The sequence below is a fragment of the Anguilla rostrata genome, chromosome 15 (genome assembly GCF_018555375.3).
Source record: "Anguilla rostrata isolate EN2019 chromosome 15, ASM1855537v3, whole genome shotgun sequence".
Classification (NCBI taxonomy): domain Eukaryota; kingdom Metazoa; phylum Chordata; class Actinopteri; order Anguilliformes; family Anguillidae; genus Anguilla; species Anguilla rostrata.
In genome coordinates this window covers 21,776,423-21,803,399 of record NC_057947.1, presented here as the reverse complement: position 1 = coordinate 21,803,399, position 26,977 = coordinate 21,776,423, and the positions used below count along the sequence as shown (strand labels likewise).

Genomic DNA, 26,977 nt, shown 5'->3' with positions numbered 1-26,977 from the left:
CCTTTCAAAAGTCAGCTCATGTAAGTTTTATCAGGTATTGTTGGAATGGCCACCAGGGTGCTCACTATCTGTCTTAACCTCCTTTTGGGGTATCTAATGACACACCAAAGCTTGGAGTCATTTCTTTTGATTTCACCGGGGACTCCTCCGAATGCATTATCTTGCAGTGATTGTCAAGATCTCTGTGGCCTTCAAAAGAATTGAAATGCAGGTTGGTGTCACACTGCAGTGTGAAACAAACCCCCCCCCCCCCCGTTAGCCGTCTGAGGTGATTTTAAAAGGAGGAGCCCTCAAAGACACCAAACACATGACGCTAATTACAAGGCAAATGCAAAACCAGCTGGGCTGCCTTGCTACTTAATTAAAACCTGCATTTGTCTGATTTTCCCATGGTGAAACTAGGATAGGTTTTATGATGCATGTGTTTTGATATCACTACATTGTACATTTTAACTGTGCCACACCCTTTCAAATCCAACTTACATCAAATGACCTTAATGCCCATACTACTGCAGTAGGTAGTGTAACTACAGTGTTCATACACATTGTCACATTGTACTTAATTTTATGATATTACTGTTAACATTTAACATTCAGTGATTAACCATGTTGACAACAGCCCACAAAGTATAACCATTTGATAATGCAGTGCGCCATGGAGTAACAGCTGCTGTAACAGCTATGAGCTGTTGTCATTTCCTGATGAAGCGCATCAACAAATGACGAGAACTGCGCAGTGAGAAAAATGAAATGCAAAGGATGCAGGCACGAAACCAGGACTACACAGCCCACATATGCGCACAATTAAGTATTCACTGAGTAGGGGCTTGAGTGTAAGGAGTCAGTAACCAGCTCAAAATAGCCACTCTCAGTCAACAGGAGGATAACATGAGATAAATAGTTGAGTAGCCGTTAGATGTTGATGACCTTTATAACCCCACAGGGCAGCATGAATGACCAGAGGGCACCATTATGGGTCAAACAGTCATGGGTTAGACTGGAGTGTAGAAATATTGAGCGATGCCACAATTTCATAACTTCTGCCATGCGTTACCACAACTTTCTGAACAAGGACGTTGTCCCCAGCAGTTCCTCTTGAACATTTGTGAGTACACCACCAACAAAAGAAAATTATGAATCTTTAATTATTGTTACATCTTTATTGTGATATCAATGGGTGCTATCAATATTATACTGCTATGAAAATGTTCAAGGCAATAAGGTGGGGAGTTTGCATTCTCATGTGTTCTGTTGGTAACATATTTGTGCAGATAAAATATTTGTCTCATAAGTTTAGAACTTAAAAGAAACACAAAGATACTGGAGATAAAGAAATAAAATTGATATTAATTTGATAATTAGTTGCTATTATTTTTATATTTTTGTATAAACATGACAAATGCAATTATATTCAAATTGTTATCAGTCAGTAGTAGTAGTGTTTACATCTCCATATGGATAATGATGGAAATCTCTACAATATTTTACTTAAAATTCCAATTTCTTGGATGTATCTATAAGTCAAACTTTGTATCAACTAAAACTGACAGGATATTACAAAATTAATTTATATTTCACTAATATATATATATATATATATATATATATAGATGAAATGTGACAGCATTTTAAAGGTATTTTAGTCAAAAGGAAAACGTACATCTGAATCAAAATCTCAAATGAAGAATGACTGGGAGACAGCACTGAAACAGAGTGCCAGCTCAAAGCTGTCTGCCAATGTACAAAGTCACCTTTCATTTACATAAGGCTAAACAGACGAAAATCTTAAACACTGTTGTCTGCAGTCTGAGGTGACATACTGGCCTCAGAGAAGAAATGCATAATCCTCAATGAAGTGGACTGAACAAATGAACAAGTCAAACGTCTGAACCCTCACTCTCTTTTATCCAATTAAAAAGAACAGAATCAAATGTTTTTGCCCAAGTATGATTTTCTCAAGTTTCTTAAATCATAAAATCTGGACTCTCTAAAAAGGTTACCTTGACCTAGTGACCAGTGATTTACTTTTATTGTCCAGTAGAATACAATATTATTTTGAGTCAATTTGCATGCTGGTTGGAAATCACCATAATCAGGCCAATATTCCAATGACAAAAGACTCTATATTTCCTAATCTGACTCCAATGTACAATGTACAAAATAAATGAATAAATAAATAAAATCCGCAGTTGCCTGTATTCATTTTTCTAAATTCTTGCACTTGGTTATCCCACTTTATTCACTTTTACGACAATTTTGACAGCCCATAGTTGTTGATGCTACATTCTGAGGGGCTGGGCAATTTGAGTACTGATGCAGGCTGTCCTCAGCTGGTAGTTTTGAGAGGTCGTGACGGTTGTGACTTTGGAGGCACCGGGAGAGAAGGTGCAGAGGAGATTTTGTTTCTGACTTTTGTGAGCTGACTTCAAAAGCACTCGACTCCTGCCCTCTTGACCTTTCCTATTCGGGGCCAAATGCCTGCGCGTGTTACAGACATGTGTTAGGAGCCACCGAGACTCATTAAATCACAAATGCCCCCACACTCCTTCTCTCCGGCTGAAAATGATTTCCGTTAATTTGCACCAGCACAGCTGAGCTTCCTGACAGTTCAGTACATGCATGCCATGACAGAAGTCAAAGGAGGAGTAAAAAATAACTTCTATATATACACACTCTCTCTCTCTGTTTCTCTCTCTGTTTCTCTTTCACTCACACTCACTCACACACACACACACACACACACACACACAGCCATCAAATATTCCATTTCCATGCCAACAGGGTGGCATAGGGGTTAAGTACTTGACACACGAGGTTAACGGATAGATTCTCAGGTGTGGTGTTTTTCTGTAGCATCGGCAGTCACAGTTGTTCTGTGAAGTACATTGCTGTATACTGCGAATGGATAAAAATCATGACACAGAATATGGTAAGTTTGCAAGCAGAAAAGTTAAAACATCTCTGCCAAGCCAATAATAATAATAATAACAATAAAACTATTCGGTAATTTCCTTCATTACAATTGAAGCCATCTGCACTAGAACCCATTGTCAATGGAATAAGTGCACTTCTGCATTTATTCACACTATGAATAGTGTTTTACAGGTCAGGTGGAATGGGGGAAAAAAAGGAGACTACGCTGGTTAGCAATCTCTGGTCAGCTGCGAGAAGCCACCCATCAAAACGGACTATGGCTGTCCGTCTCCGGAATGTGACGTCCAGGGTGTCGTCCAGCGGCGGATGGCGAAGCCCCCTGGCTGAGTTATGTAGCGATCTGGCTGCGTGGCGCGCGGCGTTGGCTGATTTAAAAGGAAGATGTGATGATTCACGGGCCGCGGAACGGCCACGGTTTTCGCCACCGTGTCAGAAATATGTCACATCTCTATTCCGGGGCCTTGTTCATAATGAGGCCCTCTACTGAGGGCGATAATCCATCACCGACACTTTCCCTCCCGGGGATCCTTACTGGCTCTCAGACGCACCTCTCATTTATGGAATATCCCATCATTCTCTTCTCCCCGCCCGCCACCTTACACACTCGCCCCAGCCCCCCCCCCCCCACACCGTACTACCCATGTTTGGCATATAATCATTAACGCCACTTCTGACATCTTTAGCGCTTTTTGACATTTTGAGTTTTTGTGCCATTGATTCTCCCACTCATCAGCAGGTCCTCTGTTCTTTCATTTCAAGTTCATAAGCTCTTGCTCATTTGAATGTAATCAGGACCAGCAGGACACTATCACAATCTGGGCGCAACAAAAGAATGAGAAAGCAAGTGAAAACAAACCAAAGCCTAAAATATTAGTCTTGATCCATATGGGAAGATCACAAGCAAAGTCTAAGCCTTCATGCAATCCCACTACTTCAGCTGTCCAAACCTTTAATCGAAACTGGATCATTTTGACGTTAAGCCTTTTTTAAAATCTTGTTGTGGTTGTAGTGACTCTTGCCCAAGGCTCTGTGAGATCTATTGAAGGTTCTCAATAAATTATTTTTAAAAATTATTTATACTTTAACATTATTACAATTTAAAAAAGCTGATTTATTCCATACATCCTTGCAAAAGCATAGCATTGGAATTCCTGGATATAATATACATAATATAGAAGACCCAGTTTATTGACTGGTCTGAAAACAAGGGATGCTAAAGTAGGGTACTACAGACTGCTCCCTGGCTCCCCCTCCTAATTGCTACGTCTGTGTAAATTATTCTAATGGCACCCCCTTCCAATGTGCCCCCCCCCCCACCTCTACCTCACCACCACCGTTTTTAAAACTCACTTATACACAAATGATGTTTAGTTGCCCTTTAACATTGAAATTGACATGCATTGTATATAAACGAGAGTGTCAGTCCCAAAGGGCTGCTCTCAAAGGTTAGCTGCTCCATGCAGCATTGCAGATGAGGGCCGGGGTCCCCAGGCTACTAATGAGCCTGACTGCAAAGAGCAAATACATTTGATTAGTCAAGGCGAATTACAGCCTGACTTTAGCTCACTATGCCAGAACCAACCGACACAAGAGTTGGTTTAAATTTGTAGTTATACAGGACACTTTAAATAGTAACTGCTGAATTTGCTTCTTCAAAAAAGAAGAAAGCTATTCTTTCATTTGTTTATTTCATGATGATAATTGTCAAACATTTTTTTTTTATTTAGGCACTATTCGGGCCAGTACAGTTGCCACTATGCATTCCGCCAAACCCATATTCGTCTGTCAGACTGCCAGATAGTGAAGTGTGATTCATCCTTCCAGAGAATGCATTGCCACTGCTCCACAGTCCAATGGTGGTGTGCTTTACACTACACCAGCTGATGCTTGGCATTACGCATGGTGATCTCAGGCTTGTGTACAGTTACTCAGCCATGGAAAACCATTTAATGAAGCCCTTGACAAACAGTTCTTGTGCTGACGTTGTTTCCAGAGGTTGTTTTGAATATTGTAGTGAGGGCAGATGATTTTTACGCACTACCCACTTTGGTCCCTTTCTGCAAGCTTGTGTGGCCTACCACAACTGTTGTTGCTTCTAAGAATTTCCACTTCACAATAACAGCACTTACAGTTGACTGGAGCTGCTCTAGCAGGGCATAAATTTGATGAACTGACTTGTTGGAAAGGTAGCATCCTATGACAGTGCCACGTTGAAAGTCACTGAGCTCTTCAGTACAACCAATTCTACTGCCAATGTTTGTCAATGGAGATTGCATGGCTGTATGCTTGATTTTATGCACATTTCCAAAAGTATCTTCATGCGACTCTTAGCAGGTTTGTTAAGATTCTGCTGACATGCTGTCCATTATAGACTTCTGCTATTGTACAAATGTATGAAACACACCCTGTTTGCTTTTACTTGTTCTTATTAATCAGGTTAAAACATAAATGACAACTGTCATATGACAATCATCTGGGAAGCATAGCAATATAACAAACACTCAACGTAGCTCCAGCCCGACCAGACATGATTAGCCCACACAGACAGCTTTTGCCTGGCACAGACACACACATGCAAGAACTGTGGCCCTCTCTCTCCCACTTCTCTCCCGCTCCTCAGCTTAAGTTTTGTGGCAGCTCCGAAAATGTGATCAAGACAGCAGTAACATGCAAACTTGTGCAATTTCTTTGTTTATAAGAAAACAATATGAATTCGATTAAAATTCTATTAATATTCAGACCTTTATTATTTGCTAAAATGTCATTATTTGAGCATTTTTAAATACTGTATTCATATTCAGGCCCACCCCTGGCAGATATGAATACTGAGGTTGTGGAAGTACTCAACACAACATATTTGGACAATACTGTTACTGTTGCTGATACTGACTCAGACACATGTTTTGATGCATCAGGATCAAGTCTAATGATAAATTTAAGGCCAGATGACAAGCCACACAATAGGGAGAGAAAGAAACACAGATATAATTATGCATGGTCTGTTAAGGGACGCCAACTGCTCATGAAGGATACTTTGACTTTGACTGTGAGGCTTTTGCCACTCAGTGGGAGACTGAGAGAAAGAGGGAAAAACAAGGATTGAGAGAGACAAAGAGGAGCTGAGAGAGAAAAAGAGAAAGAGAGGGGCTGGTTTTGACACTATGGAGTCTTTCTCCACACTATAACAGGGCTGGAAATGCGCCACATGCAACGGCTGCTGTCACTGTAGAGCTGATTCAATGTCTGTGGAACCACTGGCCCAGGGTGAAGGTTGACCTGCAGAGCCACTGGCCCAGGGTGAAAGATTGACCTGTGGAACCACTGGCCCAGGGTGAAAGGTTGACCTGTGGAACCACTGGCCCAGGGTGAAAGGTTGACCTGTGGAACCACTGGCTCAGGGTGAAATGTTGACCTGTGGAACCACTGGCCCAGGGTAAAAGATTGACCTGGAGAGCCACTGGCCCAGGGTGAAAAATTGACCTGGAGAGCCACTGGCCCAGGGTGAAAGGTTGACCTGTAGAACCACTGGCTCAGGATGAAAGATTGACCAGGGGTATGATTGCCTCAGGGTGAAAGGTTGGCCTGTGGAGGTTTAGCTGAGGACAGGCTAACCATTGTTAAGCTTGGGTCCAGGTACTGTGACATTTGAAAGCATGCAACAACAAAACTGTTATTCACCATATTATACCCCCTAATCCAATGAGACATACTAGCCTAAAGATTAATTTTAATTCTGCATTAAATTTTTTTCTTAATGACTAGTCTAATGTATTTTGATATTTCTTTCAGTGAAATAGATTTTTTCATAATCAATGGCAATCAATCAGCTCTACCCTGAATAACAATAAGCATGTTTCCATTCAAATTTTATGCACGTCATGAAAATAATCGTCATGAAAAATCGACAATCTAAAAGTGCGAATCAGTTGTGCTTCCATAAACTCATTTTGAGCAAATAAACAATCTGTGTGCGTAGGGCAAAACAAAACTACATCAAAAACATCTCAAATGGAGAGGGGTTTTCAAGAACAGCTTGCCACCAGGGAAGCAATAATAGCCCTGGCCCTATTTCTTCTTTCCCGATGGCGACGGCTTGGAAATGAAATAGCCAATATTTAAATATGGCAACGACCATTCACCCTGAAGAGTGCTGTACACATGGCAAAGAAGTTTTGAGAAGGGGTGATGCTTAGGAATTTTATGGACAGTCTTTGGATGCAAAACTTTAGGATACCCAAAGCAACATTCGACATGCAATATGCTGGTTTTATTCTTTGGAAAGAACATGAGTTAATCCCTTACGTTATCATTTATTCACAAATTCTGTTTTTATCATTATTTATCGAATAACCTCAAACAAATAACCTCAAATTTCACTTTAAGTGAACATAACTTTTTGGAATATTTGGGATTTTTATTTAATTTCTCTAAATTTGGCTTTTCCATTCAGCTTTTCTTATTCAAAACTTCAAAGTGCACATAAAATGGCTAGATGGCCAATGTCTTCTCCTCCACCCAAATGGAAAAATATTATTTTGGATTTCTGTACTTTATTCACTGGGTGGACATAAGGCGAGTCAAAACCAATTGTCAATTAATATTCTGGAGATGCCCCAAAACTTCACAAATTATATTGTATATTCAGGGGAGCTCATGTCCTATTCAGAGCAGCTAGCTCCCACATTGACTACACTCTGGCCACCCTAATGGTCGTGACCCAGCAAAGGTGTGTATTTTTAAATATAACACACAGAAAATGTCTAGGCTTTCCAAAACTTTTACCATTTCTTACTCCAGCAGTCCGACAACATAAGCACAGAAAAATCTCAAGTGAAATTCTGAAAAGAGTAGTAGCGTTTCTGGCCAAAAGCAGTTGCTGACATGATGGCAGGATCAAAAATGACCACAGCTATGCAATTTTCTGCCTCTTTTTATGCTAACAGAAAGGGGGTTGTGACACCCTAATGAGCAAGAGAAGAACGCACATCAGCTGCTCCCAATGACTAATTAACAGCCCGTCTCCAAGACACTGATCAACAGCTGATCCACATAGACCTGCAATTACCTACTGGGTGAAAGGAATCTTGAACTGAGTGAATACAAAATCGAGAGGAAATATCAAACTAAGGAAAAATGAAATAACTAACTAGCAATCATCAAATTATATGGGTGACAGCTACAATCAGAATGGAAAAAGCACAAATTTTGGTATTTTTTCTTTTTCACCTTTTGAACATAAGAATAACTTGTTAATAATACAAGGCTTTCTCATTCATTTATTTCACCATGTTTACTCAATAAAAATGATTTCACACCCATTTGAATGGAAAAATTGAAATTTGTAAATTATTGTATCTTTTTTCACTTTTTGAACTGAGAACTATATTCTTATGTATTTTGCATGTAATCATGTGGGAAGCTACCTGAGCTGAATGCCATTGAATGATATAACATAAAAACTATTGGCTATTTTGAATTAAATGACAGTTAAAGTGTGTCATTGCATGTGCGTGCACGTCCCCCTGACAGGATTCTGGATGTCCCCCCTTGTTGCTCTCGTTACCCATCTGCCAGATGCGTCCGCTCCCACTTCCCCTGGGCTAGCATACAACCTCCCCCCAAACACACACAATCCCACTGGCACAGGCGCTGCTGCTGCTGGGTGGCATCCAGCACCCACAGGCCCCTCTGTGTGCACGCAACACATCCCTCCTCATTTCCCCTCACCCTTTGCTTGACAGACTGCTTACCCGGCCCTGGCTTTTAGCTACAGACCCGCATGAATCTTTTGAGGTGTCTGTGCCAAGCAGCACACTCAAGACTACAGCTGTTGGGACTGAAGCCTTACCTCATTCAACCCACATCCCTAGAATAACCCCACTACCACTGAGGCCCATCTAGATTCACATTCAGGGCCTATTACACAAAGCAATATCAATCTAGTAACATTTACTACTGGGCTGATATAATAAATCTCCTATAATCATACTGCATCACAGCCTTATGCTTCGGATTATCATGGATATTACAATTCATTTTTAGACACAGCTCATGGGAACATTTATTAATTTCATTTAAGGTACTCTGCCATGCTGACCACTGTTCTAGTCTGCACATAATGTTTGGCTATACATAATCAGCTAATTGTGAGGCTGAACTAATACTCTAACATGGGAGAGTAATATCTGGTCCTATGGCTCTGCTCATTTGCACTATTATTACAGTGAAGAAGCAAATCTGAGAAATATGATTTGTCCCCCATTAAATCACCGCACTTGAACATAAACAATAACAAAAGCTTTAAAAAATGCAGAATAACAGATGCGGCACGGCTGGATGTGTACAGTTGAAAAATTATTATCCAGTAATATAAACATTTAAATAATACCCTGTTTTTGAAGCAAAATCTTTTCTTTTTTTTTTTAGCAAAACTTTTTAGGGAAAACATTTTTTTGTGCACTTATTCTTTTTTCCCATAGCACTGCATGTCAAATCTACGCTGCTGTAAAATGTTTGGGTTTGGGTACAAAATGGAAGGCGAGAGAGACAGCTCAGGTGTCTCGTAGAGGCCCAGCCCACCGATGCCAGACATGACAGGGCACTCGTGGCACAGCCGCTCGTTTCATTCTGAGCGGCTCCGGCAGGGCAGTGCCCAGCTCGCGGGGCCCTCTGACCCTGGCGGCCGCCTTCACGGCCGCGTCCGGGAATGATCGATGATCCGCGGTCCGGACTGCTCCGGGACGCTCCTCGGGCAAAGACGAATGAGGGCCAGCTGGCCCCGGACCGCCGCCCCTAGCGCTCCTCCGTGGGCCGCTGGCCTTCTGCTTGATATTAGAGATGGGACGGGCCGAGGGACACGCAGAGTGTCAGGCGCTGGTCTGAGGTGAGATCCTGAATCAGGAAGCAGCGCTGGAGGAAGGGCAGTAGTCACCCCTATCCCATGAGCGAATGCCACGCCAACAACACTGCATTTCAAAATGAAACAGGGAATTTATTATTTCATTACAGATTTATGATCACTTTCAAGTATTTTTCATGATTTTCCTCTTACATAACATTTATTTACTATTATTGTAAAAAAATGCATGTGTCCATCTTTCAATAAGTTGTCTATGTTATAACATTTGTAGTTCTGTTTTACTTGATGGTTTATTTGACCATAATTTCAATAATTCTATGAAATACTACCATACAATGTGTGGTAATTTTACTGCAAGGGACACTGTTAAATTCAGGTTGATTGACTTCAGAAAACAAAGACAAAAGATAAAATTGGTAGTTTTTCAAAGTTCTGAGGTAGCAGCTGCATGATCAACAAGTGTAGATTGGTTTTCTACGATTTTCTATTGCTGTATAGAATAAACCACATTTCAGACATTCATAAAGTACCTCGCATTTTTGTACCACTTTCCAGCCAAAATGGGTATCAACAATGAATCAGTGAACACTCAAATGTCAGTGTGCAATTAAAGCATTTTGTTTTGCATTGGCTACCCCTGTTCAATAAAAAGAGTTTGTGAGCATGCTCAGATGTTGTTGAGGCTATATAGAGTACAATTACACCAAAGCCCATGAATGCGACCGTGTGTTTGGGAGTGCTCAGAGGGAGTAGTGGAGGTACAGGGATCAAACACCTGGCTGTGAAAAATGCATAGCCTACAACTGGACCGCCTCAGGCCCCGGGTTCTACAAATGCACAGAATAATGGCTCCACAGACTGCTCAGAAATTCTGCAGCAGTCACAAAACTGGCCGCCAACAACCAAGGTCAATTTCTGCCACAACATGTTAACAACAAACAAGACAATTGCATATGCAATGAGTCGGGAGAGCGAGTGCTTGTCTGAGCCACATGCTGTATTGGCAACGTGTGGCATACATTTTCAGAGTGGATGGACATTGATTGTGAATTTACAAGCATTTCCCTTATGTGGACTTCAAACACCAAAGAACTGGAATTAAATACTATTTTCCTCCCTGTTCTGCTTTTATGCTGGATTTAGTTCAGTTGTGAAGTCATTATCAACTGAAAGTGACCACCAATGTTGGTCACATTTTTAAATATATTCTGCAATTATCACATACAGTATAATTATTAGTTTGTCACTACATATGTATATTTATTTAACCTTTTATTGAACCAGGAAATCCCATTGAGATCAAATGGCAAAGGGGACCTGGAATAAAACACAAAGTTACACGAGACCATAGTGTAACAGCAATTAAACAGAAGAGCAGAGGTCAAAAGCAAGCGCATATTATTGCCACAAAGTCATGAATTAAAGTCAGCAATTGAAAGTAAGATTAAGATTTTTCCGCAGATTGTTCAAGCAGTAAGGTACAAAATATCTGAAACCCAACTCAGTAGAGGGATGAGGGACTTTAAGGTGTATCACATCACTACAGCAGAGGCGATAACTATGTGTATTTCGAATTAGCAGACAACTGAGGTATGAAGCAAGTATACTCTCATATATAGATACTATCTTAGGTGTGTGTATAATAAAAAGTGATTACTAATTATATAGAAATAATGTACATTTGTATAAACAAAATATATATATTTTTTCGACATACATAGCCTTTCACCTTTGTAAAGGCCTTTTATTTTAGGGAAATTCCGATGTGTTTATAAAATCTCGTCGCAATACGGGGTTGACACCTTTCATCTCAATCCAGCCATAATGATGCAGCGATTGGCAACGGAATAAAATAAATTTCTGTTAAAATGGCCACAGCGGGGAGTGAACGGGTAAACCGCACTGAGATTTCACCGGGAGCTAATAAGAACGGAAATATATGCCCTTATTACTCATTCTGTCACGGAGAGATTCCTTCGCTCGCTCGCTTAATTATTTATTTGCATTCCTCTTCAATTATAAATGGCGGTCCAGGGCAAGGTGCAGCCAGCGCTGACCCCAGGTTTGACTGAGTAAGAGATGAAGAAGAAAGGACCTTCATGTTTTATTTCCAGGCTGCCCCGAGAGCCGGGACTCAGGAGAGAAGGAGGGGATCGCAGAATGATAATTGCCGCTTTGTATGTAGATATCGAGGCGCTACTCCCTCGGCATATAGATGGCTGGGCCCGGATCTGGGGAGGTCAGAGCCATTCCAAATGAGAGCGCGACTTCGAAAAAGTAATAGAAGATGGTAGGATTTAGAGGCTAGTTTGCTCTCTCTGTCTCTCTCTCTCTCTCTCCCTCCCTCCCTCTCCCTCTCTACCACCACCACCCTCCTGCCAAACCCCTCCAAAAGAAGATTGGGCTGTGAATCAATTGGCAAAAAGCTATGCTATATTCAGGCAACACATATAGCAACTGACAATATGAGTGAATCATGCAAGGCAGACATCACTTGCAGTCAAGCTGTGGAGTTATGCTATAACACTTTACTAAATAAAATTATAGCCTTCTATTTCATCATTGCTACCCTGTTACATTACTATGGTAATTATGAAATTTCTCAAATCCTTCAAGCTAAGAGATTTAACAGTTATAGTGCGCGTAAATTTAAGTGAATGTTTAACATCAAATGGTCATAGGTTTATAAGAAAGGAAATTGCTCAGATTTTGAAATGAATTAATGTTGCCTCCTTAAAGCAATGTAACTGAATTACAACCATGCTGTAAAATGTATCAGAAACCCACGTCATGCACATAACTTTGACCCTGCTCACAATAAACTTTCATTTGGCTCTGGAATTTGTCTGTTATATATATATATATATATATATAGTTATAGAGGAGGTGCAAACACTAGAACTGCAAAGTTATCAGGTTCTTTTTCTTTTTAGTGAATGTGTCAGTTTTTATGTATTTATATTCAATTGTGGCCAATTAGGTCCGATCATGTGGCTAATGTGTGAATCATGCAAAATGAAAGGTGTAAGGACAACCATATAGTCATTTGCAAAAGTACTGGGATAGTGACAGAATTTTTTTGTTTTGGCTCTGTATTTTGGAATGTTAGACTTGAAATAAAACAATGAATATGAGGTTAAAGTGTCGACTGTCAGCTTTAATCTGAGAACATTTACATCCATATCGGGCGATCCGTGTAGGAATTACAGCCCTTTTGGTACATAGCTCCCAATTTTAGCAGAGCACAATAACTGGCATGATCCATTTTCCATCATACTTTCCTATGTTGTATTGTAGAGAACACTGAGCTGAATTTGCATGAACAGAAAACACACTTGAGCACAAAACGTTGACTGTCATTCATTCTGCTTAACCAACTAGGCGCAAACCATGGTGCCAATCACTCAGTCAAAACTATCATTGGCAAGTTACTTCCAGCACTGCATGGAGATATGGTAAGAAAATAAGCAATTTGTTAAGATATGGTAAACAAATAATTAAATAAATCAATTAGCAATAACTCACGCATATTAAAGTGAAGTAAGATGGTTAGAGTATTCAGAATTTGACCATTTAGGGCTAATAATTGTTTGCTTGGTATAAAACAAAGGTGGGGAATGAGGGCTGTATCTGTTTCTGGTTTTCATGCCAGCATCTGGCCTTACTTAATTAGAACTAACATTTACGGCATCTGATGTTTTAGCTACATTACCCGACAAGCGCATAAAAGAGGTCCAAGACTGTTCTTTTGCCCCTGTATGAAATATTTTACTGTGATCTAATCTACAAGTGAATTAACATTTGTGTGTACAGCCAATTGGCTCATTTACCCTGGGTAACTGGAAACAAAAATCTGCATACACACCTGTCCTCCAGGACCAGAATTGCCCACCCCTGCCCTAGGTGGAGCACTTTAAGACCAGACTGCCACTAGACATAAATACTTAAATACTAATCAGCATGTAGTATCAACACCACTGTAAAATGGACCCATCTCCCTGTTCAGGGATCAAACTATATTTAGCTTTAGTCCACACTTTCCTGTCATATGTGCTGACGTGGATAAAAAGAGGTGTGAGATTGCTAACTTGGAACATTTTCTGATTTCCGTTTAGTATTTTCCACAAAACTGTAATGGAAAGTAAAAAGGGTTTGCGACACTGTAACACAAATTTTACGAACTAGCGAATAGCCAACTCATATTCCTTAACATTGGAAGTTCTGCTTATCTACTGTAGCTGAAATGTTCCAAATTCATGCATATCATAAATATTCATGAAAACGAAGGACAATACCAGTGGCAATAGATTTTCTGTCCTTGGGTGTGCCTCTTCATACACTCTGAATATTCATACACTGTTCTATAGCTGATCACATTCGGATCAACAGTCACAGGCCCAAGCCTTGGTGTGTCATGAGCCAACACTGATCCACAAGTGACTGCTCATCTTCTCCTTGGTCGACACTAGCTCTCTCCAGAAGCACTGTGTTCACTGGACTGGTGTTGGAGGATTACTGGCTGTGGTGCAAGAGGCGGAGTTAATAATTAATAGAGTTGGGCAGATAAAATTAAAGGAAATGTAACAAAATCACTTACTGTAACTGCAAGTCATTACTGTGACCATGAGACAGTAAGAAGCCGTTGGTTAAAGCCATCAAAGGATTAACACCATAAGTTTATTACACGCTGACTATAGCCAAAATATTGATCAATACTGGAGCACATTTTGTAAGGAAAAAGTGTATGGTATTATGCTTCAGGGCTTATAATCACTAGGTTCAGGCTATAAATCCCAGATGAGGCAGGTGAGCAAAGTACTTCACCTGTACTGCTAAACTGAAATATGCAGCTGTATGAATGTATAAAGTGTCGCAAGCTAAATGTGAGCTATGCAAACTACCATGGGCATATGAGCAAGGCCATGTTCTGACTGAAAAATAAAGGCAAATTGTTACGTCCCCAGCCTCTGCTTGCCTGGGTAGTGCAGGTGGAGGTAATACCTAATTACTTAATTGCTCTTACTCTTTTATTTTGTGAACTTTCAAATGTGTGTTTTCATTTGATTTAGTTTGTGGCTTAGTTTGCAATTTAGATTAATAAATGTCTGGGTTTGTTTTTAGATCAGTTTTTGGATTGTTTTTGATACATTTGGACTTTGTTTGTTGCGGCCCTTCGAGCCGGCCATAACACAAATCTTTAAATACTGGGGTGCTGTCTCCCTCCTTCACTTTCATGTGAATCACTCGCCATGGCCCATTCTTCACTATGCAAAACATTTGCATAAGTTATGCTTGATTAATGTATATTTAGCTAAATGCATTCCACGCCAGCGTCTTCACTGTGGTTGCAGTTGTGAACCCCAATCCCGGCATGCAGGCAGTGAAAGATACTGCTCTCTGTACCCAAACAATGCAGCTCATCCAGCCAGATGCTTCCCGTTCCTGAAATTGACAGTATAGGCATTATTACTGTACAAGCAGTGGCAGTGGAACTGACTATTTGTTGTTTGCTAGACGATATGAATTGACACCAGCGCTCCCACTCACTTGACATAGTTAGTTTGTTGCATCATGATGTGGATAACCCATGGGTGCAGAGCTTGATACTTGGAGGATCCATATACAGAATGTGTTGGATTTAATTTCAATATTCCTGGCCTAATTTTCTGAACTGTATTGAAGTTCATGATACTAGAATGGAAGTGCAGTCTACAGCAGTAGTTCATGGTTTAATTAAAAATAAATCAGATCAAGTAAACGATTTAACTGCCTCCAAATCGTTTAAAAAAATGAGCTGGCATGAATAGCCCTCATCGTGCACCCCTGGAATAATCATTCTTTTTTTGTGTAATTATACGACCCACATATTACCCCCAAAAGTGCACTGTTTCAAGTGTCAATATATTGTATTGGGACTTGCTTCTGAATATTACTGAATTAATGCACGTGAGTTAAAAGTGAGTTTTCAATGGCAAAAAGCAGTAGGGCAAAAGTGCTGACAATTAGCATTTGCCATTTTTTATACCTCAGGATTTAAATGATGCTTTTAAGAAAGAAAATATAAAAGGGATATTCGCTCTTTTCACTATAAGTGATAGTGTATTTGACACAAATAAGCTAGACCCGGGGTAAAAAAAAAGGTCAGTCGTGAAAAAACAAAGCCAAAACTGTAATGATACTGAGCCTAATAAGCGTGTAAGTTCACTATAGTTCATTTGTGGTTTGGTCCTGTGTTTATGACTCAAACAGCTTTTAGTAGGCTGCTCCAGGCTCACAACTGCGATCACTACCATTGCTCTACAGGCTGGCTGGTGGGTCAGTAGACTTAGTAGACTGGGCTAATGGGCCAGTAGACTTACCTGGCGGGGCGACAAAGACTCTGGAGGCCCAATGGTAGCCCATAATCTTGCAGATTACCGTTGCGTCACCCACGTCAAAGTTGTCCATGCAGATTGTGCCCCACTCTCCCTTGTACAGGACCTCCACTCGCCCGTGAGAACCGCCCCCGGCGATCCTCACGTCCGCCGCCTCTTTAACTGAGCCAGGAAGGTCAAGGCAGAGAAGAAAGGGGTTTCAGTTAGGCAGTGAAAGGACTATTCGCCTCCTTTTACATTATAATTCTAAGATTTAACATACAGTTACTTTATCATTTTAATTCTTTTAAATGTACCCTTTTCACCCTGAACTGTCGGAAATCAGTCAGCTTTGGAAATTATGTAGCATTACAGCTTTAATATATATCGCTAGGAGAAACAATGAGTGAAATCAGTGCAATACAAATGACACTGCAGGGCAGACATTTTATTTCTGTTTGAAAGCACAGAGCTGTGGAGGGATGAGTGCGCTTGGTCTGATCTCGCTCAAGTATGCACATGTGCGACTGAGTGTGTCCGTGCGGCGGGCGATGACCCACAGGACCCAATGCGTTTGGGATCTGTCTGAGCTGGCTGACACTCACCGTCCCGAGTATTCCTGGCTGCATCTCCCTTCTCTCCTTTGCTCCCCTTTAACCCCGGGGGTCCTGGGCTTCCCTGTGCACCTCTGGGTCCTGTGTCCCCTGGAATGAGAGACACTGGTTGTGGATCAAAATACACACACACACACACACACATGATAACCACTCCCACACCTACACACACACACACACACCATGCATATGCATACACACACATGCACAAACACATGATAACCACTCCCACACACACGCACACGCACACACACACAAACGCACATGATAACCACTCCCACACACGCACACACAAAGCACATGATAATCACTCCCACACACACACACACACACACACACATGCACATGCACACAAACATACAAACACACACACACACACACACACACACACACACACACACACACAAAAACAAATACAATACGCACACAATAACCACACAGATATAAAGACAAACTTAAGGATTTTGTAGGTCTACTCTGACTGGATTAGACTAGAACTGAATCAGCTTTGTTTGCCCCTTTGTTTGAGGTAAAAATTGTTCGTGGATATACCACAGTATGCATTTCCTCAGTCAGTCTGACCAAATGCACGTCTCTTGGTTTAAGGGGGCAAATAAATACTTTACTGCAGCTAATGTGTGGAGAGGGTTAGGGTACAAAATTGATGCCACACTTAACTCAAATAGACTTAATTCAAAACAGGATTGATCAAGAAAACTTTCAACAGAATTTTTTGAGAGTTATCCTACATTTGTTCTTCATGGCTGATAATACAGTCTGTAGTCCTGCAAAGTGTATAGCAGGATATAGCAGTGTATTGCAATGCATAGTGCAATGTCACAGAAATGTCAAGATGTCATAGAGATAAATAAATAAAGATGTTACCCTTTGCACCCCTTGCTCCAGGAAGTCCTGGGGTTCCTAAAAAAAACATAATATAACAGAATTATTATTATTAGTGGAAGTAGTAGTAGTAGTCATATTGATATGTACAGCTGCACGGGTTCTGACAGATCACAGGCACCTGACTGACCACAGATTCACTGATTCATTGGTACATTGATGAGGCAAAATGTAATCCTACCAACTGAAACTCTCCTTGGGTGACACTGTGCTCAATTATGTGCCAACTCCCAGCCACAGTACACTGACTCTATTATTTGATTTTAGCCATCTCTACTGCAGCTGATTTCTCAAGACTACCGTTCATCTGAGAGCTTGTGGCCAAAACAGAGAGAACAAAATGTACGCAGCAGTGTGGAGTAATAGTTGAATAGTGGTGCAACAGTGATGGGTTTGGAAACAAGAGGGTTGCAGGGTTGAATCCCTAGTGGACAGGTACAGAGTGGTCCCTAGCAAAGCATACCGGTTTCTCCTTTACTGCCCTTATCTCCAGTGCTTCCCTTGGGTCCTTGTAAACCTGGAAAAGGACAGATAGTGGTCACTGCATGGTCACAAACAAGCAACACAATTGATACACAGAAAATTAGAAAATTTAAGAAATAGGGCCAATTGGTGTGGGACAGAGGAACATAATAAAATCCAAAACCTCTTCTCATGTTACTGCTGAAGGACACAACAGCTGTGTCTGAATTTGTTCATAGACCGGTTATTTTGTAAAGCCTAAATTCATATTATATGTATTGAGCTTTGTGCTATAACTAGGTGCCTGGTGGTCTGAGAATTTACCTTCCATTGTTTAACAAATAAGAACAAAATAGCTGACTAATTTTAATAAGGTCTGCAGCTCTTTCTTCATGAGTTTGAAATAATATGATTATCTTCTTGCTTTGTATAAACCTCTGTGTTTGCTAATCCTGCAAAACTATTTTTTTAAAAGCATCAGGATAATAATTAAGCAAAGGCAAGCTCTTAACTCCAGACCACCCAAAGGTTATGAGTGAATTACAGGTCTATAGCATCCATGAGCTTTTTTCATTCAGGTCGAACCAAAAGGACAGAAGATGGAAGAGCGTCTGCAGGGTTTTTACTGCACCTGTTAGCCCACTGTCTCCTTTCTTTCCCGGTGAGCCCTGTACCCCTGGGGTTCCTGTAGAGGAAAGCAGAGAAAAACTACTGTGTTTCAGGCAATGGGCCGATGCTTTCTGATATGAAATGCGTGCCCTGTGCAGTAGCCCAGTTTGAAGGCACCATTCTTTGCCCACCTTTCTGTCCGACGGGGCCCACATTTCCCTTTGTCCCCATATCCCCCTTTGCCCCTGTGGCCCCAGGGGGGCCTCGTGGCCCTGGAATTCCAGAGGTACCTGCATGCACCACAACACTGTCAGTATCTCACACAAACACACACACACACACAAACATATATACTCTCACACATACACACATGCTCATACTTAGTTAGTTAGTTATAGTAATAAATAATCACAGCAGCAGTACCAGAGTCTCCTTTGGATCCCTTGACTCCTGCAGGACCAGGTGGCCCTTGAGGTCCTGTGGGACAGAGAGAGAAAATGTGCAGGTGAGTCAGTTTTAGCATGCCCTCACACTACAGGTGAGCCATCCCTAGCACCTCCCCACACTACAGGTGAGCCATCCCTAGCACCTCCCCACACTACAGGTGAGCCATCCCTAGCACACCTCTACAGGTGAACTGACTATTGTCCCTCCAATCTTCACCAAAACTCGTACCTGCCACACCATGGTTCCCAGGCTGGCCCTTATCTCCAGGAGGTCCCGTCTGTCCTAGAGCACCTGGCGATCCCCGGTCTCCCTTCGCACCTGCAGTGCCTATGCACCACACACATATAATGTATTAACAGCTCACTCACAGGATATGACATAAATACCATAATCTCACACATTAACACCACCCTTTCTCAGGTGAACAAATTAGCATAATTTTCCAAAAAGAGAACATATTACACACACACACACACACACACACATAGATAGATAGATAGATAGATAGATATACTGTCTATAAAATATGTCATTAATAACAGACTATAATATCAATAAGAGACTAAGATGAGAAAATCATATTCCCTGCCCTGTCCTGAACAATGTTAAAGTGGTTTGACAAATCAGTTTCAACTTGATAACTTTTTTTGTATTATACAGCATTTAATGTGTTCCATTTGTAACAAATGGGGAATGTTAATGGTAAGCATCCATTTTGTGAAAGTGGGAGACGTTATCCCTCAGGTTGGATTTTAACATCCTGGATTTTAACATCCATCCCATAGACTCTAAAGACCACCTCAAGAGCTATAGTAACTCTGTGCGTGTCCCCCACATTTGGCACATTAAATATAAATCAAGGACATCTTTGGGGGGGGAGGGTTCATGTGCCTGAATAATGGGGTGTGAGGGTGACTCTGAAAATGGAAAAAGGTAATATTCAATTTTCCGCATATTTTATAACCGAGTCCCACCTCTAATCCCAGCCTTATGACGCAATAAATGATTTATCATGCTGAGACATTCAACTCGTCTCACCCCTCCAGATGAGTTGGACAATCTGTCTGTTACTACAGGGATGGGGGACGGGGGACGAGGGGGGGCAAAAGATGTCCAACCTCTGACAGTTGACGACTTGATGTAAATGTTAAAGGTGAAAAAATTCTCCCCACTTGCAGTGAGAAGTAATGTCACATTTAGGAAGATGGCGCATGCCTACCTGTCTCTCCCTTCGGTCCTTGCTGCCCTTGTTCACCCTTCTGACCTGCAGCAACACCAAACAGACGGAAATGAGCCACTTAGGAAGGAAAGAACTGGGACAGATGGCAGGCAGTGTCCCCGGGGCCCGCTCTGTATACAAACACTTACACTGAATAAAGAGGTGTGTGCATTCCACCAGGGACATGGAAAATTCCAGGGAGATGAGACATCCATTCACATAACTGGCAGTAAATTGTAGTGTAGTGATTAAATACTTTAGGCTTGAAATGCAGAGGATTAGGTTTGAATTTTAGGTTGGGACTATCGTGGTTTCCTTGAACAAGATACATTTTCAAGGACATAACTCTTTAAATGAATAATATGCTAAAAGTTCAAGCCGTGGATAAAGGTGGCTGCTAAGCAAATGAATAAAATAATATACATAATAAAATGTAATATGGTGTATATCTGACATTAAATACAGAAGGAGTGTAACTGGAAGCTGATAAGATGTTTCATTTCCTATCACACTTGCAGAAAACTCATAAAGAATTACACGGACGGTCACAGGAAATCACAGAATGAGCGTGTTTCAGCAATGCCCCGCAATGATACTTGAAAATTGCTAACAAGGAGCCTGTTCCTGCTTAGGAGGTGCAAAACAAAGTGCTGAGCTGTGCAATGCAGCGGTGCTGAAACATGCAGTCTCCTGGATGCACACACTGGCCTGTTTTATTGAAGCCTCAGGACCAGGGGTCCCCAGCTCTACTCCTGCACTGACACAGGACCGGCTAATTTTCATTTTCACTATAAGATCAGGAACCTCTTCAGACCTGAGAAAGTAGGCGAGGTCAATGAATGATCAGCAGAACAGTATTCTGGCACACACTGCAACACACCAATGTTCCAAAGCCTCTGATATTTGCCATATGCAGAAGATGCTAGGTATCAATTTAAAATGGAAACTGTTTTGTGAAGGCATTGTGGATACATGATATTGTTATTTGATGAGCTAGCACAGTAAATTCATGCCATCATAACAAAGTTAACTGTGACTATTTAGTGGAGCTGAAATACAGCAAACACACCACTAGGGGGCTTAGTAAGAGGCTTGCAGCTGGTGATGTGATGCAGCATGTGCCTCCTGCAGTGAGCGTCTGAGAGTTAAAAAAACAGCAGCTGGAGCTGAAGCCAGTCCTGTGATGCTCCACACCTGTCTGGCCTGGTTGCCCAGCAGGTCCTGGGCGTCCGGGCGGGCCATCCACTCCTGGTGGTCCTCTCTCTCCTGCAGGACCACTCGGTCCAGTCTCACCTATTTCACCTGTACAGACACAGCCCATGACCTGCACAGTCAGTGATGTGTAATTATGTGCATGGACACACAGACACGTACACAGTTATATATACGTATGCACACACACACACGCACACACACTTCATAGAAAATATAACAAATCTGTGCCCCAATAATTAACCCTCTTTCCAAGTCACTTATATCTTTTCCTCTTGCCATCTTGATCCAAAACCGAGGTCAACTGGGCCTGCTCAGCATTTGTATACATGCATAATGCTTGCTGAATTGTATCATGCTGTATGGATGTATCTGCATTCATTATGTTTCTTCACTCATTTATTGAGGTTTTTACTTTAATTTGTCACCTGTCTTATCTGACTGGCTCATCGTTCAGCTATGAGATTTCATCATCATCATCAAGCTCTATGAAACCATGGCATTTTGATATTTTATATTTCAAGTTTTTTTTATTTTAAAGTTTTTTTTATACTTATATATTTTCAGGTATTTGCAGATATTGAACTTTTTTTTTTTTAAACTGTGGACTTTTTGAAATTCAGGCTTCAGGAATAATTGCACTGGATTTGTGATGCAATTTGTTCATGCTGCAATGCTGTCCTTGATAAAGACCTCATGTCATAAATATCAGTGCATTGGGTGCGGGGTGGTGAAGGGGTCATTTATTTCCCATACTATGTGGTCTGACGTGAGAGAAGTCCCCGCTGGGACACGGACATGACAGGATCTCTCAGTGTGCACTGATCCAGTCTTCGCAGCAGATAACAGGAAGTGTTCGCACAAAAGTAGAGCTCTCTTCCTGTGCTGGTACCACCTATGGGTCTGGCGAAGGGGACAGAAAAGGCTAGCTTGCATAGCTTTGTTCTCCACAGTATAGTGGCAAAATTGGGACTTGAAGTGGAAAGAGCTCAAACCCGTGCATGAGGAGCATGATTTGGGGATCCTGTTTTCAGACTTTTCAGCCGAGGACAGATGTGCACTCACCACGGTCTCCCTTTTCTCCATTTGAACCTGGATCTCCCTGGGGTCCCCGGTTGCCTTGGGAACCTTTTTCACCCCTTGGACCAGCGGCACCTTGATTACACAATATATTAAAAACACCTCATACCCAGGTTTGCACAGAGAGTCACAGACAGGCTCAAATCATTGGCTTCATGTTACCACAGTGCAGGAAGGAAGTTCCCCTCTGTTCAACAAAATGCTTTACAAGGCAGAATGATACTATTACAGGTGTCTCAGATGTTGAGCAGAGGATAAACCTCTGACAAAAAGAACTTTGACCACAGTAAAAAATGAAAATTAAAAGCTGTCATTTTATTCAAATAGGGAATTTCCCACTACTATAAAATAGCATGTCTTGTCTTTGTAGTCCAGACATTTTCACTTGATCAATAGTGTTAATGAACACACTGGTTCAGATTTTGTGGTTACGAGTTGTTACTACTATATAAGACAAAGAGTATGTCTGGAAACACACTCACCTAAGTCTCCTTGTGCTCCTTTTAGCCCTCTGGGTCCAGGTAAACCAGGAGGACCTGTGATGTTCACACACATTCAGACTCCTACAGTTAGTATGCTGTAACACACATAATAATAATAATAATAATAATAGTTTTTTTTTATGTTAAATTGCAATGAGTGGTGCGTGGCACTGCAGCATAGTGGTTAAGAAATAAGGCTTGCAGCTCTAAGGTTGCAGGCTTGATACATAGTTAATACTGCTGTACCTTTGAGCAAGTTATTTACCCTCAATTTATTCAGTAAATCTCCAGTTGTATAAATGGATTGTATATAAAAAAGAATGAAAGCTGAAAAAGAACATCTGTTTAGAGCTTTCTTCATTCATTCTGTTGATGAGCAATGCGTATGGAATGCGCAGAGAAAGTTCAATCAGAAAACTCTTGCTGCAGCTGACCAATGGTTGGCCCAAGCAGTCACATTCTCACGCATTTCCATAATCAACCAATCAAATTCACACAACACATTTTCTCATACCCATCCAATGACATGCACACATCATCAATGAAATGCCTTTTTTAAACCAACAGTCAACCTCCAGTGCTGCTGATTTCCTGCCCTGCTTTTGCATGCTCACTTGCTACTACACAGAATTGTGCTCACCCTCCACCACCCCAGCACCACCTAGTGTTTGGAATAGCTACTAGGAACTGAGGGGGGTTTCTGGTATTCCTCCTGTTTAGTGGTTGAGATGTATAGGGGTGCCTATTAAATAGGGTATTTGCTGAAGTAGGTCCATTTAGAGCCAAACCAAAAAAATGTACTAACATGTTCATTAAAGTATTTAATATAAATATGTGAGACCTGGCTGAAATATATTTTTAATATTTCACCTTTACCAATGGTAACAGCCATATTTACCTGTCTTTATTCTGTTTGTTCACAGTATCAATATTAGTGCCTGTAATCTATTGAAGGGGCATGGAAGCACCCTGACAAAGTTGAAGGTAGTGTATAAAAACAGATGCATTTACCACTATTTAGACCAGTACGCTAAAAATGTATATACATAAGATTTCTTAAACAAAGGGAAGCTTCAGGTCTGAGACACATAGCAATTTTGTGACAGCCCAAGCCTGAGTAAGTGATTGGTTCTGACCCATCTCACCTGGCTTGAGGCGGAGACTGTCCAGCTTCCTCTGTAGCAGCAGGGTGCTGCTGTTGATCAGGTCCAGATCTGTCTTAAGCACACCCAGGTCCCCGCCCACTCCGCACACACTGGCTACCTGGGTCTGCAGGGCCTCCAGCCCAGCTCTTAATGATGCCGTCTCCAGGCTGGCGTTTATAAGTAGGGGGCGGAGCTCCTCCCTTGTGAGGGGTGGCCCTACCCCCAGTGAGACGTTGTTTGAGGAGTCCCGAAGCTTCTTAACTATCAGGGGTGCAACGATAGACTGGAATTCTTTCTGCAGTATAATCACTGGGGGAAAGAGAGTTTCATTAACAATTGTTATCAGCATATCGGTTGTGTTGTTCTGTTCAATTCACTACCATTCTATTATTCATGCTTATTATAATTCACTTAAATCTGATTGTTATTTTTATTGCATAAAGGAAATATAATATAAATACTCAAACGTAGCAGAACTGTGTAATTTAATTTTGTATTGGCATATAATTGATTTATTGATAGTCTGATTGTGTTGGAGAGGGCTGTTACAATCTAATGAATATTTCAACCATGAAAAAATACATTAATTGTTTATATTTTACAAGAACACATACGCTGCAGGTTGATACTGCAATATATATATATTTTTGAGTCAGTTTTTTTTTATACTACAGCCAAACAGGATAAAAACACCAATGATGCTGTTTGTTTGTACAGCAAAGATAATGACTAGCATGCAACTGATAATGTTGTATAATAAATTCAGAAGAACTTCTGCCACTTCAGCAGATGTGGAGATTCACCTTCATAAATTAGGAAAGCATTGAGTCCGGTCAGCAGCAGGAGATATAGGATCAATGCACTGATACATCCTTTCCCACCCTTCTTGTGTTCAGTCTTTGAATCTGAAGCATACCAGTGCACACCATTCAGTCTTAAAATGGCCAGAATTCAATCTTAGCACAATGCGCCTTGTTCTTAACTGTCATTCAAATGCATTTTCCATGCACCTGTGTAGTGGATTAAAGTGCATTTCCCTTTTTTGTTCCTTATGTATGATTCTGTCATAGATGGAATCCAGCAGTGAACTCCAAGTTTTGTGTGACAAAGAAATAATCAATTCACAACTCAGATTTCAGGGCAATATACAATACTGTAAAACTCTATTGGTTTCATAAAATTAATTGCAATACACTGCAAATTTCAGAAAGCAAGCATTTGCACCAATATACTCTTGCTGCTAATATCCCAAGGAATATATTAAAAGAGTATATCATATATATAGTAACCACACATTTTCCATTAATAATTGAAAATGTATTGAAAAATTATTCATAGCTTGAGATCAGCTTGAATTAATTTTGCAATAATGTTGACTTCTACCATTATGTCAATTCCTACTGATACTACTACAACCAATACTACTAATACAACCAGTCTGTCTTCTGAAATTAATCTCGATAATGCTGATAGTAACCACAACATGTTCAAAATTCAGAATATTAATAATATTTGTACCATTGAAACTTACCCTTATCACTGCAGTTAAAAGCAGAGTGATCAGCCCTGGTAAGGTTCATGTCCTTATCATAGAGTGGGTTGCTCTGGCTGAAAATAGTGGCTTTTCCTGGTGAACAGTTCTTTGATATGTCCATATCAGCATGGGCTCAAGATGTTTGGGAAATCACCAAGGACATGGGGTTGAATACGTTTTTTAAACAGTACGCAATGTACAACAAATGTTACGGAATCCCTCTGCTTTGCAATGGGCTAATGAACAGAATGTGGAAGTGAAATTCATTGTAAATAGTATAGCTGTGTGATTTGCAGGAACAGGAAATTAGGAAATAATGTTTTGCATTAAATATGACAAAGAATCAGCTATGTACAATGAGGCAATATCCACTCCAAACAGAATGTCATATCATCAGGTTATGTGTTTATGGATATAGGTTATATATACAGTGCAGTCTGTAAGTATTTGGAGTTGGACAGAGCCACATTTTTGTTGTTTTAGTGTGTTTATACTCCAACACACTGGATTTGAAATAAAGCAATATGAGCTTAAAGTGCAGGCTATCAGCTTTCATTTGAGGGTATGTAGTGTACATCCATATTAGACCACCATTGTATGAATTATAGCTCTTTAATACGTAGTATAAATAGTCCCCCATTACAGGAGACCAAAAGCAATTGGACAAATAAGCATAATCATAAATAAAGTTGTCATATTCAGTATTTAGTTGCAAATCCTTTGCATTTGATGACAGCCTGTAGTCTGCAGCCCGAAGAAATCATCAGACACTAGATATCTTCCCTGGTGATGCCAGCCATCTTCTGTTCCAGATTTTCAGGGGTTGTCTGGCTTCAGTCTAGTCTAAAGCCAAATCTGTTCAATTGGATTCAGGATGGAAGATTGACTTGGCTTCCACTTTTTGGCCCAGAAAAGCTCCTTTGTTGCTTTCGTATGTTTGGGCTCATTGTCCTGCTAGAAGGGAAAGTGCTATCCATTGAATTTTGAGACATTTGGTTGGATCTGAGAAGATATGATGTTTCTCTGCACTTCAAAATGCATTCTGCTACCATCAGCAGTCACCATCAATGAAAACAAGTGAGCCAGTTCCAGTGGCAGCCATACATGCCTAAGCCATAACACCA

General features: G+C 40.8%; 1 protein-coding gene across 3 annotated transcripts; it reads right to left on the bottom strand.

The window, feature by feature from the left end:
* Positions 1–14,881: 14,881 nt before the first annotated feature.
* marco (macrophage receptor with collagenous structure) lies at positions 14,882–26,082 on the bottom strand. 3 transcript variants are annotated; one of them, XM_064310470.1, is made up of 16 exons: positions 25,851–26,082; positions 25,123–25,224; positions 24,320–24,628; positions 23,175–23,228; positions 22,678–22,767; positions 21,595–21,702; positions 20,401–20,445; positions 19,410–19,508; positions 19,158–19,211; positions 18,926–19,024; positions 18,757–18,810; positions 18,127–18,180; positions 17,646–17,681; positions 16,752–16,850; positions 16,153–16,323; positions 14,882–15,235 (listed from the first exon to the last, which is right to left on the bottom strand). In XM_064310470.1, the coding sequence occupies exons 1-16, from the start codon at positions 25,972–25,974 to the stop codon at positions 15,105–15,107; spliced, it is 1,629 nt and encodes a 542-aa protein (XP_064166540.1). In that variant the 5' UTR covers positions 25,975–26,082; the 3' UTR covers positions 14,882–15,104. The 3 variants fall into 3 exon arrangements, with proteins under 3 accessions (XP_064166540.1, XP_064166539.1, XP_064166541.1); XM_064310469.1 differs by having other exon boundaries at positions 16,153–16,329; positions 25,851–26,080; XM_064310471.1 differs by lacking the exon at positions 25,123–25,224 and having other exon boundaries at positions 16,153–16,329; positions 25,851–26,081.
* Between the last annotated feature and the right edge of the window lie 895 nt (positions 26,083–26,977).